Source organism: Caenorhabditis elegans, chromosome IV, assembly GCF_000002985.6.
Source record: "Caenorhabditis elegans chromosome IV".
In the NCBI taxonomy this organism is placed as follows: Eukaryota; Metazoa; Nematoda; class Chromadorea; order Rhabditida; family Rhabditidae; genus Caenorhabditis; species Caenorhabditis elegans.
Window position 1 is genome coordinate 10462696 of NC_003282.8, and position 15674 is coordinate 10478369.

The window sequence follows — 15674 nt, forward strand, 5'->3', positions numbered from 1 at the left end:
ACTACTCAGTTGTTGGTGTGTTTCGCTTATTTTCTCCTTTCAACTGGGTTTTTTTTTCAATTTATGTTCATTGATATTTCATGAGTTTTAATTTTCGTTTTGATTGACAGTACGGAACTGTCACAAGATAACAGTAAACCTGTCAATAATGTTAAATTTGATCTTTGTAGAAATGAAAGTACTAATTTAAATGTAAATATTTGCATTTGTGAAAAATAGAAGCCAGAAAATGAGAAAATGAAACCAAAAGTCATTTTCTAAGTAAAACGCGATATTAGAGGCTGCTGGGCAGAATTCCAAGAATTTAGAAAATTGCAGAAAACATTTGTTTTGATAAATGTCTTTAGGAATGAAATCTCAGAATACGCCAAGTTTTGCATATTTTATTATCCTTTTACAAAGTAATCAACCAGATTGTATTAATTGTTATTTCGCAACTAACAAAACCCCTCGTTTCAGTGCTCATTTTGAGTTTTAGTCAATTTCTACTCCCTTATTTGCAACTAACCATGCATATAACTGATAAAATAGGCAGATGATAAACTTGTCACTTTATTTGTTTTACAGAAATTAAAGACCCAAAATCACAATGAATGCTCTAACTTCTGCGCGTTTTTATCAAGAAACAGACTGTGTGTGATGACACACCAGCTCGGTGATAAATCAAAGAAAATGAGATCATTTTTCGTAGTTTTCCTTGAATCACAGAACTGGGCAGAAGCCTTATTCACGTGAATATGAGCATGATACGGTATTAGGTACACTTTCTGAAAAGATGAAAAATTCAATTTCTGATGAAACACATTTCTTCCTGATAAGGTAGTGAAATGGCCCCAAAAGATAAAATTTCAAAATGAAACTTTTTATAAATTCTATATTTTTTGGTGGTTAAAATTTTAACAGAGAAAGTCTGAATTTATATAAGATAACACCATTTCTATCTTCGCCAACTACTCCGGGTACCTGCAGGGCAAAATTAAAAAAAAACACATCGCTCCTCATTTTGATAGTTTATTCCGAGAGTTTTAAGATGTAATTTTTATCCATAAAAATCCGAAAATAGCACAATCGAAGATCATATAAACTGAAGATCTACCCAAATCTACAAACAACAAAATAAACGACAAAAATATGCAAAACAGGGAGACGCTTTCTAACAATTGATTTCAAAATTTTAAAATTCTAATATTTTGCATTACACCAAAAAATTACAGATTAGTATGAACTTTAGATCAAATATTACCAACTGGTTAACATTTGATTTGAAATTTCGTGGAAAATTTAAAACTACCTAAAGTTGCCAGAATTCAACATATCTTTGAAAAAGTTCTAAAAATGTTTTTAGATTGAGATTTAAATCTTATTTATGTAATTTCTTCTTTTTTCATTCCTCGTTGTCACAAAACAATTTGAAAACTATTCCTACTGACACAAAAAACCATGTGATTTCAAATAAGATAACTACAATCTACGGTTTAACAAAAAATAATTATATTTTTGCTTGACTGATAAGAGCCAAAAAGCTACTGTTTGATAATAGACATAAAACACATGAAAAAATGAAGAAAATAAAATTAAAAATCTGACACCACCATAAACGGGCCAATTTGTTGCATCGTTCTCGAATACATTCTCATTGGAAATTCAGATTGACGACCTCGACACCATTATATGTTCAGTACCTACATGGCAGTTGACGTGCACATACAACACTAGCCATCAGTTGTCTGTGAATACATTATTACATAACAGCTGCTATTTTATTGGTTCTTGAAGAACAATGAAACTAATGTTGGTTATGGGGCGAGAATTATTATCAGTAGTATCTGTCTAAAAAAAAAAGCAAAATGTGGGGTAAAAAGTGAAATAAAAGTCCCATTATCAGACGGACTACAAACTTCAGATAATAGAAACTGTATAAAGATACATGCAACGACTTTAATTTTAGTAGATTCAATCAAAAATGAATTTCACAATTTGTTCATTCCTGCTCCTTATTCTTGCAAGCTTCTGTTTTTCTGTGTCTAATAATATTAAAGGGAAGAAAGTTCTGGTTTATCTTCCAGTTACCGGTCATTCTCATTTAAAGTTTATGAGCACTACGTCAAATATTTTACAAGAAGAAGGATATAATGTGGTAAGTGTAATTATTAGTTTCAGTTTTATACGTATTGGTTTAAAAAAAAAGTATTTTTTCTATGAAGTTTTGATGCATATATTGAGGTTCAATTTTGCAAAAAAAAACAGTTCTCTCAATTTGAGATCAATTCAATGTCTTTGACAGACTCCTCCCAGATTACACACACACATAATAAAATTAGGTTGAATTTTCATGACCACCCACACTATGAATTATATCTATTATTTATTTTTATTTCTAACTGTTCGAGTTTTTTGTGATTCTCAGGATTCTGATATCCAGGGAAAGAAGGTTCTGATTTTCCTACCAGTTAGCGGATATTCTCATGTGAAATTTTTAAGCACCGTTGCAAATATACTTCAAGACGAAGGATATAATGTCGTAAGTAGGAACGAGCTTAAAATGAGTTAATCAGCTGGTAGAGAAAACTGCATAAATAATAATTGAAGAAGTTTGAAAAAATGAACTCAACTTTTAAAATCTTTTCAGACTCTTCTCTTACCACTCATTGACATAACGCTGAATAACACAAACATCCCAATTGTGAAGAAGATCAAGCATAGAATAAATCTGGATATTCATCCGGGGTAGGTTTTCAAAGTAAATATGGTCTACAAGGGAGACTACACTGACTTTAAAAAAATTATTATAAATTCAGAGTTATGCGAACAATCATTAAAATGGGTGGAATGGCATCACGGCGACAGACATGGACGATGGGATCTGGAATCTACGGATTTGATGGAATCAGTCATCTTTTATCCGATTTATATTCTAACATTTGTGACAGTAATAACATTTTAAACGTATTCACTTTAATTCGAAATTTGCAGATATTTTCCACATGCCGGGACTTTTGGATAGACTGAAAGCTGAAAAGTATGAAATGGGAATGTCTGAGCCGTTTTTTGTTTGCGGTTTCGCCCTTTTTGATCATCTGGGAATCGATAAAATTATCTCCGTTGACTCTCATATTGGACTGGAAGGTCCTAAAATTGCTCATGGATTTCCAGTGACTTCAAGTTATCTTCCTGCTGCATTTTCAGAAAGTTCTGATCACATGAGTTTTGTGGAAAGAACAAGAAGTCTCTATGAAACTTATTTGAATCGAAAATTTGCTCGATTGATTCATAACAAGGAAATAGATGCAATGAAAGGAGTATACAAAGGAAAAAGTACATGGGAAGAATTAATGAGATTACCTGCATACATGTTCACTAATAGTAATCCAATCCTTGATTTTCCATATCCAAGACCTTCGAAATTTATTGAAATTGGTGGAATAGCAGCAGATGAGAAGAAGCATGACGAGGTGTTGCCAGAGGTGAGGTGACTTTTTAAAGAGAATTCTGACAAAGTAAGAATTGTTCTAAAATATTAATGTATACAATATTCAGTCTTATGATCACATATTGAATCTTCGGAATCGCACAGTTCTCATTTCTTTTGGATCCAACGCAAAGTCAATTTTCATGCCTGATCATATGAGGTTAGCAAAAACTCATGATTAAAAATACTACGAAGTTGAATGGAAATTTGCGCATAATTCCTCAGTGAGCATAATGGACTCATGACGGTGCATCACGAATACAACTGTTTCCGAGTCGCGTTGTGTGTGCACACATTGCAAACTAACTGTATATTTGCTTCAGAAAGAATTTAAGATTGAAATGAGCTACAATATACCCAGCGATAATTTTTAAATGATTCATGTTATAGGTCATTTCATAATGAATTGATACCGTAATCCTCTTTTACTTTTTTCCAGGCGTTCTCTTATCATTGCTCTCGGAATGATGCCTGATATCACTTTTATATGGAAATACGAAAACTCTTCTATCGACATTGTGAAAGAGTTTGACCCAACAATCAAAAACATAGTACAAGTTGATTGGATGCCACAGCAGGCACTTTTAGCTGATCCTCGATTAGATCTTTTTGTTACTCATGGGGGTATGGCAAGTACAAATGAAATTGCATTCAGTGGAAAACCTGCAGTTATGGTACCAGTTTTTGGAGATCAAACAAGAAATTCGAGAATGTTAGAGAGACATGGAGGCGTTTTGATGTTACGGAAAGAGAATCTAGAATATCCGGAAATTGTTATAGAAACAATTTTATCAGTTTTGAATGATCCATCTTACGCTGAAAGAGCACAACAATTGGCAACGCTTTTGAGAAATCACCCCGAATCACCAAAACAAGTTTTCCTGAAATATTTCAACTTTGTGGCGAGATTCGGAAAACCAACTGGAATTGATTCAAACTCCATAAATGTAGATTTTATCGCATATTATTACTTGGATCTTATTGCCTTCTTACTTATTGTGGCCTATTTTGCAAAGTTTCTTGTGTCCCATGTATATTCATACTTTTGTTATTTAAGAAAAGAAAAGGCCGAATGAATTTAATATAGTTATTTGAAGAAGTTTTTGAATTAAAATCTCATACATCGTCCATCATTCATCATTCTTCTGATATTGTTCATTTGAAACTGCGCAGGTTATATGGTTTTGAAAGTTGTCAGAGCACAATTCTCAAGTACACCGATCTTTGAAACTGTGCTCAACTGAAAAAGAAGTTTCCAAATTTGCACGTTGGGTGTGCTCTGACCTTGGAAATTACGGTAGATTAGACAATTTTTGTTTTTGAAAAAAATGTGTGACTTCCAATTCGCAAATCACTCTGGAAAATAGACAAAAAGTCAACACTTCAAAAAAAGCTGATACGAAAATGAACTTATGAAATCATAAGATTGCGAGAAAGTGTCATTCACACCAAAATTGTTGACTGGGAAAGTACGGTAGATTTTCAATTATTTTTGGTCAGAGAAATATTGGAAGCGTTTGGGGAACGAGAAAAATCTAAACTGAATTGCTAAATACTTGATGGTGCGGTTAGCTGAAAAATTCGGTCAATTTATGCATAGGATTTTTACAATTTTACGAGTTTCCTTTTAATTCGTATCTAATTTATAAATTTAACTTTAAAAAAAAAATCATTCATGAAACAGTGGAAATTGTTTTTCAAATCCATGATGATAAAAAAAAAGACAATCACCAAGTGTATTGAATTACAGTGTTCTGAGTTTTGCTCAACAGGCTCAGCCAATCAATTTCAAAAAAAGAACTTAATGGGTCACGGAAGTTTTATCTAAAAAAAGTCGAGTTGTATGATTTTCTTGCAGTAAAAGGGCAAACAAAATGTACTGTAGTTTTCAAATTGCAAGTTCATTTCGAGACAAAAATCGACGAAAACTTGTTTTTGAAACTACTTGCAAAATAGAACTACCTGCAAGCGACGCCTGGCTCTTTCGTCCTTGAACCTACCTTTTCATGAAGCTGTCTCACTTTTGTTCGACGAGTATTCGATGTTTAATTTTTTTCAGCAATAGAAGGAAGTAAAATATACGGTGCAATAATATCATAAAAACATTCGTTTCGTTTACTTCTTCTTTCTTCTTCTTTCTTTCTTCTTTCTTACTTTCTTCTTCTTTACTTCTTCTTCTTTCTACTTTACTTTTTTCGATCGTTTACAAACCAAAAATGACACATATTTTGCAAAATCATGAACAACCGGTAAATATTCGATTTTGCATTTTTTGAACAGTTTTTAAAACAACTGTTGTTGAATTCTGACTTAAAGTGTCCGATGAAAATTTTAAGAATAAAAAGAAAATGAAAACACATCTACTTTTGGCTGGTACTCCGCGACGACCACATGTCCAATTATTCATATCTCAAAGATTTAGCGCATTCCTTCCTTACGTCCTTTTTTAATTAACTTTTAACTGATAAAATGAAAATTATTAAAATGTTTTACTGATTGCTTCCTTCATGTGGTTGTAAACAAAAATGTTTAAAATGTTCACGGATGTTTCTCGCCCACTTCTCTCGCCTACCAGAAGTAGGACATAATGGTTTTTTGGGGAACGTAAACCAAAGGAGCAAGTAATGAAAAGTGAATGAGTTTTAGACATAAAATGACCTCGCGTCACTTTTTCGCCTAATCGTAATTTGTGCTCATCGGAGGAGACCACAATACGAAAATGGACACTAGCGTAGGCGATGACGAAGATTGACATAATTTTATGGAACACAAAATGATAATAGTGCAGATGATTTTTTTTGAAAAAAAGTTGCATTTTAATCAGGGAAAATGAGAAATGAAATGTCAAGAATTATTTCAACTCTTCTTCTTAATGGGAAAATTAACATTTTCCGGGAGGAATTTTCTGAATATACATGTATACATAGTTTAGGTTAGAGCTTTGGAAGTTTGTCACTTTCCGCTAATGTAATTGTGTAAAAAGAAAGAATACATTTTCTAGAAAGAGCATAAAAAATTACCGTAATATGATTTATGGTTTTTGAGAATTTTTTTATTTTAGAAATGAACCAATCTAATTTTCGATAATGCTCCTTTTTCAAAATAAAAAATCATTGACGCAATCAGTTCTAATGGAACTTTCAAGGTACAGTACAGTGGTACAATAGATAAAAATCATAAATGGTTCGAGTTAGCTCACGTGAAATATTTGTGCAATTACAAATAAAAAGTACTCATGAAACTAAAAATCCGGGTTAAGTTTTTGCGTACAGCGAACCTCCAAATCAACTGCACTTTCTATTTCCCTTCCGGACAGAACCGGAATAACGAAATATGCACCTTCCTGATAAAAACTAATCTACATTCCCCATGACCGTCTAGTCTGGCTTCTCAACATTCTAGGCTCCAGGCTTCAAGGCTCCAGACCTCTTACCATATACCTAATGTAAGCTCCTCCCAAACCGGAGGGGTGTTCCGAAAAATACCCCGAAATCAATAGATATTTTATCAATGACGTTATCTGCGGTGACGTGCATCTCCTGAATCATCGAAGCTTCAGAGGCGTCCATATAAATTCACGTTGTCCGAACTGATAACCCAGCAGCACACACACAGCTAACATTCTGCTAACTAAACATACATAATGAGCACATTTTGGTATGCTCTGCTACTCATCATTGTCTACTATTCACAGACTATCAATGGTATTGAACGACCCAAAAAAGTATTGGTTTTTATGCCAATTAGTGGACATTCTCATCTTAAATTCATGGGAACAATTGCTAATATATTGCAAGATGAAGGATATAATGTGGTGAGTTGGGTTACTGTACTTTTTAAGGAATATTACAACATAAGAAATTCTTGTATGTACAATTTCTTAAATTTTCTTTTTTGTAGACCCTTCTGTTGCCGATTCTTGACGAAGGACTTCGGGATACCACTCCACTTGTTAGAAAAATAAAAAATCGAATTCTCGTCGAACAAAGTGAGGAACTCATTGAAGCAAATGCCCAGTTCAGAGCTGGAGGAGGCCGCGAAAATACGTGGGTTATGAACTCGGGAATCATTGGATTTTTGAAACTCGGAACCAAGGTAGCCAACATTTGCAAAGCTTCCTGTAAAAGTGAGTTTTATTTTTTAATATTCCTAAATGTAAATAAAACATGTTATTTTTAGATGTATTCCAAAATGAGGATCTCATCAACTACCTTCGCGATCAACGTTTTGATGTAGCTATCTCAGAGCCTCTGTACACTTGTGGATTTGCTCTTTTTGATCATCTTGGAATTGAAACAACAATCTCCACCGATTCCCATCTTGGTCTAGAAGTTTCAAAAATTGCACACGGAGCATCTATTTCTACTAGCTACCTGCCTGCTGTATTTTCAAGTGGATCTGAAAGAATGACATTAATCGGAAGAGCCAAAAATTATGTAGAATCTTACTTCAATTATTACTTTAACAGTAAAATCTACGAGAACGAATTGGCAGGAATTGAAGGAATCTACAAGAATGGAAAAGGATGGAGAGAATTGTCAAGAAAGAATGCATATATGTTTGTCAACAGTAATCCACAAATGGATATTCCAAGTCCCCGCACATCAAAGTTCATTGAAATTGGAGGAATCTCATCTGGGCCAGTCAAACAAGAACGTCTTCCTGAAGAGTACGATAGAGTTTTGTCACTTCGCAAAAAAAATGTTCTCATTTCATTTGGTACTAATGCAAAGTCAATGTTTATGTCAGATGACATGAAGTAAGTTTTTTTCATTCAAGAATTTTATCATCCCACTTTTAATTTAGAGACGAAACGGTAATTTTTGATAAGGTTTGAAATTGTAAGACAAAGACATGACTCCTATTAACTATTTTGGAAAGACGTAAAATCGTAAAATCATGATGTCAATAATGTTGAAATAGTTTTCAACTCCCTTCTAAATTTTCTATTTATTTCAGAGAATCACTCATCAAAACCTTCGAGAGTATGCCTGACACCACTTTTATCTGGAAATACGAGAACACAACTGTCGATATTGTGAAACAGTATAATAAACGAATCAATAATGTGATGCTTACTGATTGGATGCCACAAACTGCACTTCTAGCCGACCCAAGATTGACTCTTTTTGTTACTCATGGTGGATTGGGAAGTACAAATGAAGTTGCATTCAGTGGAAAACCATCGATAATGGTTCCAGTTTTTGGTGATCAAACGAGAAACGCAAGAATGTTGGAGAGACATGAAGTTGCATTGGTTCTCACGAAATACGATCTCACTAACTTTAAAAAAGTCAGAGGAACTATCAGAAAAATGCTGAACGATAAGAGCTATTCCATGAAAGCTGAGAAATTGGCGCAAATGTTGAGAAATCAGCCAGAGTCACCAAAGGAGATATTTATCAAATATTTCAACTTTGTTGCTAGATTTGGAAAACCACATGGACTTGATTCATATGCAGCTGAAATGAGCTTCATCGAGTTCTACTATATCGATTTTATGGCAATCCTTTCAATTTTCTCGGTTGCTTTGTACATGATCGTTTCGAAGGTTCTAAGAGCATCCCATAACTTGACTAATTTGGTTTCGATCAAGTTTAAGTTTGATTAATTTGTTCTAAAATTATGTGTGATCATTCAATCGTATACTACGTTTTTTGTAGTTTTTTGTAGTTTTTTGTTGTATTTTATATGGGTATTTGACACTGTCATAATAATAAACTAATTATAATTTATCGCATTTTAGTAGTTTCGCATTTGCATCCTTTACAGGAAAAAAAATAAATGCGAAGTTTTGGCATTTAAATTTTACATATTGTTATCAGCTATCAAGACAAATTGATTTATTTCTCAATTTTGTTTTTTTAATGCTTTGTAATTCAAAGGATGAAGCTTCCAGTGGACACTTTTAAAAGTATACGCACTGTTTTGCAAACTTTTTAATTTTTAGTTATTTCGATATTTTAATCTAAAATCTAAACTTCTTGCCTATTTAGCAGCTTCAACAACTTCTTATTCAAGTTTTGTTTAATCCCTGTTCAAACATCAAGTGTTGTATAAAATTATATGTGTGATCAAACTGAGACCACATTTTACACAAGCCTTTTTCAAAGTTGCTTAGATCTGTTGGCTCAACAAACAAAGGATTCCACCAATTCACTGTTGCCATCTGGAACCGCCTAACAAAGCTCATTCCAGAAAAAACTTAATTGTTCTGTGTTTGCTACCCGGTTAAATTCTTCCACCTTTACGTTCTCATTCCCCCAATCTGATCCCACAAACTATTAATGGTGTACAGGATCGTTTTATCATCCACCAATTCTACCCCATGATTTTGTTGTATACGTTTTCTTTCCCCTTATTTTTTGCTTTTATTTTTTAAATTTAACTCAATCTTTAAACAGAAAAAAAGAGATAATCGACAAAATGCTGAATTTGATATGTAACTTCCTCCATTCGAATAAAATTTGTATATCGACCTGAACATTCAACCCCCACCAACATCACTACTACGTAGATACGGATTATCGTCAGAGACGCCTGAATCGAGATTCGCTGGTTTTTCAAAAATTGTCCTTTTTTAGTTTCCGGTCGGGTAAAAACATTGTATTGGATGAGGGGTATTGCAAGAATAATTGTTCATTTTCTTGTTCTTTTTCAAATTTTGTGCTGTGTTTATTTTGCAACTAATATGGTAAGTTATTAATTCTACTAATCAAAAATAATCGTTTTGTTTCCAATTTACTTTTCAAACAACTCACATACTAATTTTTCATCTACTCAAAACAATTATAGAATTTTTCATAGTTTTTTAAAAGTTTTGTAATGCTTTAACTTTTCCAGATACGTCGCAAACCTGGTTTCCGAATTTCAGATTCCAGTGGTACATCTACCAAAAGAAATGAAACACTTGGAGAGTATATTCGATATGAAAGTAAAAAATATGGATCCGACTTTTGTGTGGCATACAATGTTACAAAAGCCACTGGGAATTTCAGAGATGACGGACTGGAACCAATTTCTCTCGTTCTACATGCCACGTCTCATTTTATGAGAGAGATTGAAGGACAGGTGAGTAGAGATTTTTGAGTATATGGTGGTTTTGTGTCAGTGAAGATTTTGTCTGAATAAACTTGAAACAAGTCAAAAGAACAATTTGTCAAATATTTCAAAAAAGTTGGTACTTTTTAATAAATTAAGAGCAATTTATAGCTCCTCCAATGGTGGTTGACTGTCATCACCTTGGATGCAATAGTTTCAGAACTTGTAAAAACTTAAATGTATTGACCAAACTTGAAAATAATGCTATACATTACCCGCCAACTTCTTGCACAACTTGAGCTCTGACATCATTCACGTTTTTCAAATTTTTCTTCAAAATTCCAAATCTAAGCAAACTTCGAGTTTTCAAATATAAAAATTGAATCTTTCTCAAACCCTTCATTTTAAAATGGAAATAATCAATAGAAACAGTTCAATCATTTTTCGATTCTTTCTCTTTCTTCTTCTTTTTCAAAATCTTCATAAACTTATTCTTAGTTCCTGGATCACTTGCTCCGGTTTCACTCATCACAGTCATACGTTCAAAGTCCCCGATTGCCATGGTCATGCTGGCTCGACAAGATGCATCAACAAAAATGAATGTGCTCATGTACTTTTTGATAGAATCCGGGCAGTGTGGAGGCATCTGAATAAACTTGTTGTTGAGAACGTCTGCTTTGACTGTTGCGTTCGGAATGCCTTCGTAAGGCTCGGCACCATCGGCAAACACTTCGTAACAAGTAATACCCCAGCTGAAAGATGATTCGCGTAGAATAGTAATTCTGGGGTATCAACAGTCAATATACCTGTACACATCTGTTGCAAAAGTGAAGCAAAGCGATGACAATGTTTCTGGTGCGAGCCACTTGACTGGAAGTTTACAGGCTGCCTTGATTTTGTAGGATGGGCCATTTCGAGAGAGGCCAAAGTCCGTGATTTTGACCTCTTTTTCACTGAGCAGACAATTACGAGCAGCAATGTCACTGAAATTGTTAACAAATATTTGGGAAGCTTTGTCATGACTCACCGATGAATACAGTTATTCTGATGTAAATACTCAATTCCTCTGGCTGCTCCAATACAAAACCTAACTTTCTCCGCAATCGGTACAACAGTTCCAGTAGCTTTGGCTTTTTTCATATGATCTTGTAAAGAGCCTCCTTTGACCAATTCCAACAAAATGTACAGTGGTTGTTCATCATGTGCAACACCATACAAACGGACAACATTCTTGTGATTGAAATTCCGAATGAATCGTGCCTCATTCATCATTTCTTTGATCTTTATCTTACTCAGGAAAGCCGAGACCTTGGTCATCTTGATTGCGACTTCAGCTGAGCTTCCATCTTTCAATTTCAACGTTCCAGAGAACACTTTTCCAAATGCACCTTCACCAAGAACTTTTCCAGCTGTGACATCTGAGTGCATATACTCCCATGGTTGTTGAAGAATCGGATTCTTGAGTTGAAATCTTCCATTTGAGCATGATCCAGAATTATCCGTGTAGTACTTGATAAGATCTGTCACTGACTCGAAGGTACGTGTTGGTTCACAGAAGCACTTGTTGCCAACTCTTTTGATGACCACGTTGCGACACTGAAAATATTTCTACAGTTTTTATAAAGCCCGCTATTCCAAATACATTTTTCTTTTCAGTATCCTCTTTGCCATCAGACTGAATTGGAATCAATGACAAAATTACTTCACGATTCACTTTTGTCTCTCCTTCAACAACTTCAGACACACGAATCAAGTAATCTCCAGAGTTATGCAGTGTAGAATGAAGATCCTCACGTGGCAAAAAACCATGATAAAAGTTGAACTCTCTGAGCTTCATCTACAGAGCAATGAAACTATCATCCTTTTCCGTTATAACCTTCTTGTCTTCTCTATCCGTCACTACATCTACTTTTTCCATTGATACTGAAACTCGTGCTCTTCGAGTCTTTTTCTTCTTCTTCTTTTTGTCTCCATCCGGGTATTTACCCATCTGACTGTTGTCATTTTCAGTGGCTTGTTGAGTTGTCTAAATTAATTGTTTTCCTCATAGAATGCTTGGTCTAATTACCTCAGGCTGCCGATCCCTCTCTCTACTTTTCCCTACATTTGCCGATTTTTCCGGGTTCGTTTTGTCCGTTGACTAAAAAATTTTTTTTTTTAAATACAGAATGAAATATTTGTGCTTATTCTTGCCTCATTAGGATTGACAGTTCGTTCTTCTTTTTTCTCTTCTTCTGTCGCTTCTCTACTACCTTTACTACCAGAAGCTCGTCTGAATATTTCAATTTTGTATAACATTTCTAAATCTATATGATTATGTACTTTGTCGTCTTGGTGGTGCTTGTTGGAGCAGCCCCTGGCGATGCATTGGGTGGCGATTTAGGCTTATTTGATCTGAAATATGAGCAATTATCTTTTATTTTGAATAATTTCAACTCACTTTTGCGCTGGTGTAAAGTACACAGAACGCGCAAATGGTTCGTTTGATCCCATTTTTCCTGTTTTCGTTCTGCAAGTACACATACCTGCATTTATTTGACAATCAGTTATCAAACCTCTTTTAACACAAATGAATCCAACCAAAGTGATTAAGACAACTATGAAAATAATGTGAAATAACTTAAAAATCAATAGATATCTTATCGTAGTTTTTGATCTTGGCTTGCAACGTGACACCCAGAGAAAATAAGCTCAGTTACGTGAGTAATGTGCTAAATTTATTTTGAAATAAGTTTTTATTATTTTGGGAGGCAAAAAACCGTTTTATTTTTGAAATTGTGGATATCAAGTGCCAAGTTCATAATGAAACATCATATTTTATAGGCAATTCATGTGCTAATTAATTTTATGGTCAGAGCCCATATGGATTATAATAAATGCCCTTTTTGTGAAAATTTTTTTTTTAATCTAATGTTTTTATAAATATTTTTATAAATATTTTTGAACAATTTATAAATATTTTTGAACAAATATTATTCAAAAAGAGCTGTGTGGAATTCTATATTGAAAAATGAATTAAAATGATTTCATTGTTTCGAGTAAAGATCAAAATTAATACTTGATCAAAAGATTACCAAAGGTTCCATATTGAACTCTACAAAATATATACTTTGATTGACCTGATGATCATAAAACTACATCCAAGTATGTATTTAAATGGAAAATTGTGATTCTATTTGGAGATAAAAACAATAATCTGGCTTACGTCAGTTTCCGATAGAGGAACAGAAAGTCTGCAAAATACCAGGTAACCAATTAACTCGAGAATTGAATTCAACTTTTTCTGAATGTCTTATGTTTCTACGAGCTTGAAATTTCTATCTAATTACATTTTCAAGACATTTTTAGGCTTTATTTTAGACTGCAAACTCAATGTCTTCACGAAAATGCTGAAATAATACCCAAATTAAAAAATAGAAACAAATAAATTGTATTTAAATCTTAATTTCAGTGTTCATCTCGTAATTGGAACGGACCTATATCAATCTCACTATTTGTGGATCGAACGTCTAGCGAAGCTGTCGATTATTTGCACGAAGTTCATAGATGTTCTGCGAAAGTTAATCAAAAGGTTTGATGACGTATCGATAATGTTTTTGAATCATAAAATATTTTCAGTTGAGTGTACATGTTGTGTATCGAATGTCGCCGTTTCAAAAGTTCTGCGATCCTATTCTGATAAAAAGGTCTAACAGAAAATGTACCAGCTTCAACTCAACCATTCGTAAGTTAAACTGTAATAAGTCCTTCTGAATTAACGAACTAATAATGTCTAGCCAATTTTGATCTGAACTGTTTTTTTTTGTTTCCAGGATCACGAGAACGTAGCCGAGTGATTCCACCATTTCAAATATATCCTATCAATGTTATGCGTAATGTTGCTAGAAAAGGAGCGTTATCATACATTCACATGACTGCTGATGTAGAAATGATGTTCAGTGATGGATTTGCTTTAAAGATGAAACCTCTGGCTAATAAATATATCAATGGGAAAGATAAAAAATTATTGGTGATTCGGTAAGAAGACATAACATTCATTTTTGTATAAGCAACATAAAATTTTCAGACGATTCGAAGTAGACAACAAAGCTCATGTTCCCGCCGACAACAAAGAGCTGTTCTTAATGATAAAAGCGTTTAGGTAACTTCTGTGCGACTTTATTATGAAAATGTTTTAGAATATTTTAGAGCATTCGAGTTCCATCACAAATATTTTCCGGCAGGGCATACGATTGAATCATTATGGCAATGGTTTCGGATGAGCAAAAATCAAACGGAAGCGTATGCATGGAAAATTGATTACAAGTATGTTTTAACCTTTAGAAATAAAATAGGACAGGTGAAAATAATCGACGTGAAATGTTGTTAATTAAGGTGATCTAAAAATATCTGAAACTATAGTTTACTGGAAAAAGTTAGTCTACTTTTATTAGAAATTGAATTTTAGATCTATTTGTCCAAAAATTTGAATAGTGAACGTAGGATATTGGAACTTATTTAACGCTTTTAAAATTACAAAGATGATAACTGTAGGTTTAACAGTTCTGAAAAATTCAGAAAACAATTCAGAACATCTTTTTAAAATTTCATAAAACATTTTCAGAAGTAGCTCATGGGAAGCTCAATTGATTCTTCACCGAAAAGATCCCTACAATCCAGAATACATTCCAACGAGAATTCGAGATCAGCAGAGTTTGGTTTACGAGTTATGTCGTGCCAATTACACGTTTCACCTGGCATCTCATGTATTTAATGTTCATAGAGGTGTCAAAACAAAGGAAACTAATTTGTCATCTGCAGTGCTCACACATCAAAAGCGTTTGAGAACACGGTTAGTGACTAGGAAAGTTTGTAAATTTCAACAAAAAATTATATTAATTTCAGATCATACAAGCGATTTATGCATTATATCAACACAACATATCCAGATACTTTTGATCAATGTGGAAAATTTGTCATGTAGTAAAGATCTCAAAGTTTCCTATTTGGAATTTTTCGTTTTTTTTTTTGCTATTTCAATCAAGTCGGGTATAAATAAGTGATTTTTCTTGTTTTTATTCACATTGATAAACCCATATGTACTGATTACCTTTTATTATATTTTTTTGAACGTATCTATGACGACAGCTTACAATACTGTCAGAGGTAAAAAAAACGAGCGAGG

General features: G+C 33.6%; 3 protein-coding genes, 1 non-coding gene and 1 pseudogene across 6 annotated transcripts; 3 read left to right on the top strand and 2 right to left on the bottom strand.

The window, feature by feature from the left end:
• Positions 1-1690: 1690 nt before the first annotated feature.
• Positions 1691-1788, bottom strand: F01D4.12. The gene has a single exon (NR_101952.1). It is a non-coding gene; the product is annotated as an Unclassified non-coding RNA F01D4.12 (non-coding RNA).
• A 104-nt stretch (positions 1789-1892) lies between these two features.
• Positions 1893-4602, top strand: ugt-43 (glucuronosyltransferase). Of its 2 annotated transcripts, none has more exons than NM_001268558.2 (6): positions 1893-2137; positions 2630-2727; positions 2799-2929; positions 2974-3464; positions 3538-3629; positions 3909-4602. In NM_001268558.2, exons 1-6 carry the CDS (start codon positions 1964-1966, stop codon positions 4543-4545), a joined length of 1623 nt encoding a protein of 540 aa, NP_001255487.1. In that variant the 5' UTR covers positions 1893-1963; the 3' UTR covers positions 4546-4602. The 2 variants fall into 2 exon arrangements, with proteins under 2 accessions (NP_001255487.1, NP_001255488.1); NM_001268559.3 differs by lacking the exon at positions 1893-2137 and adding an exon at positions 2347-2521 and having other exon boundaries at positions 3909-4565.
• A 2443-nt stretch (positions 4603-7045) lies between these two features.
• Positions 7046-9204, top strand: ugt-44 (glucuronosyltransferase). The gene is made up of 4 exons (NM_069532.5): positions 7046-7283; positions 7370-7595; positions 7649-8228; positions 8429-9204. Exons 1-4 carry the CDS (start codon positions 7113-7115, stop codon positions 9078-9080), a joined length of 1629 nt encoding a protein of 542 aa, NP_501933.1. The 5' UTR covers positions 7046-7112; the 3' UTR covers positions 9081-9204.
• Positions 9205-10082: 878 nt separating this feature from the next.
• On the top strand, positions 10083-15557 carry bgnt-1.1 (I-beta-1,3-N-acetylglucosaminyltransferase; the record flags this gene model as incomplete). The annotated part of the gene is made up of 9 exons (NM_001027942.3): positions 10083-10163; positions 10313-10540; positions 13962-14081; positions 14129-14234; positions 14323-14527; positions 14577-14651; positions 14699-14815; positions 15114-15341; positions 15395-15557. The coding sequence occupies 9 exons, from the start codon at positions 10083-10085 to the stop codon at positions 15471-15473; spliced, it is 1239 nt and encodes a 412-aa protein (NP_001023113.1). The 3' UTR covers positions 15474-15557.
• Positions 10942-13096, bottom strand: F01D4.3 (annotated as a pseudogene). Its single transcript has 9 exons — positions 13066-13096; positions 12951-13019; positions 12833-12904; positions 12704-12782; positions 12579-12650; positions 12153-12536; positions 11538-12106; positions 11317-11493; positions 10942-11262 (listed from the first exon to the last, which is right to left on the bottom strand). Coding segments are annotated over exons 1-9 (1774 nt in total).
• Positions 15558-15674: the final 117 nt, after the last annotated feature.

Coding starts and splice junctions, on each gene's coding strand:
- ugt-43 (NM_001268558.2), top strand. CDS start 1,964: ATGAATTTCACAATTTGTTCATTCCTGCTCCTTATTCTTGCAAGCTTC. Junction 2,728..2,798: donor AATCTGGATATTCATCCGGG/GTAGGTTTTCAA, acceptor TTATAAATTCAG/AGTTATGCGAACAATCATTA. Junction 2,930..2,973: donor ATATTCTAACATTTGTGACA/GTAATAACATTT, acceptor CGAAATTTGCAG/ATATTTTCCACATGCCGGGA.
- ugt-44 (NM_069532.5), top strand. CDS start 7,113: ATGAGCACATTTTGGTATGCTCTGCTACTCATCATTGTCTACTATTCA. Junction 7,284..7,369: donor AAGATGAAGGATATAATGTG/GTGAGTTGGGTT, acceptor TCTTTTTTGTAG/ACCCTTCTGTTGCCGATTCT. Junction 8,229..8,428: donor TTTATGTCAGATGACATGAA/GTAAGTTTTTTT, acceptor TATTTATTTCAG/AGAATCACTCATCAAAACCT.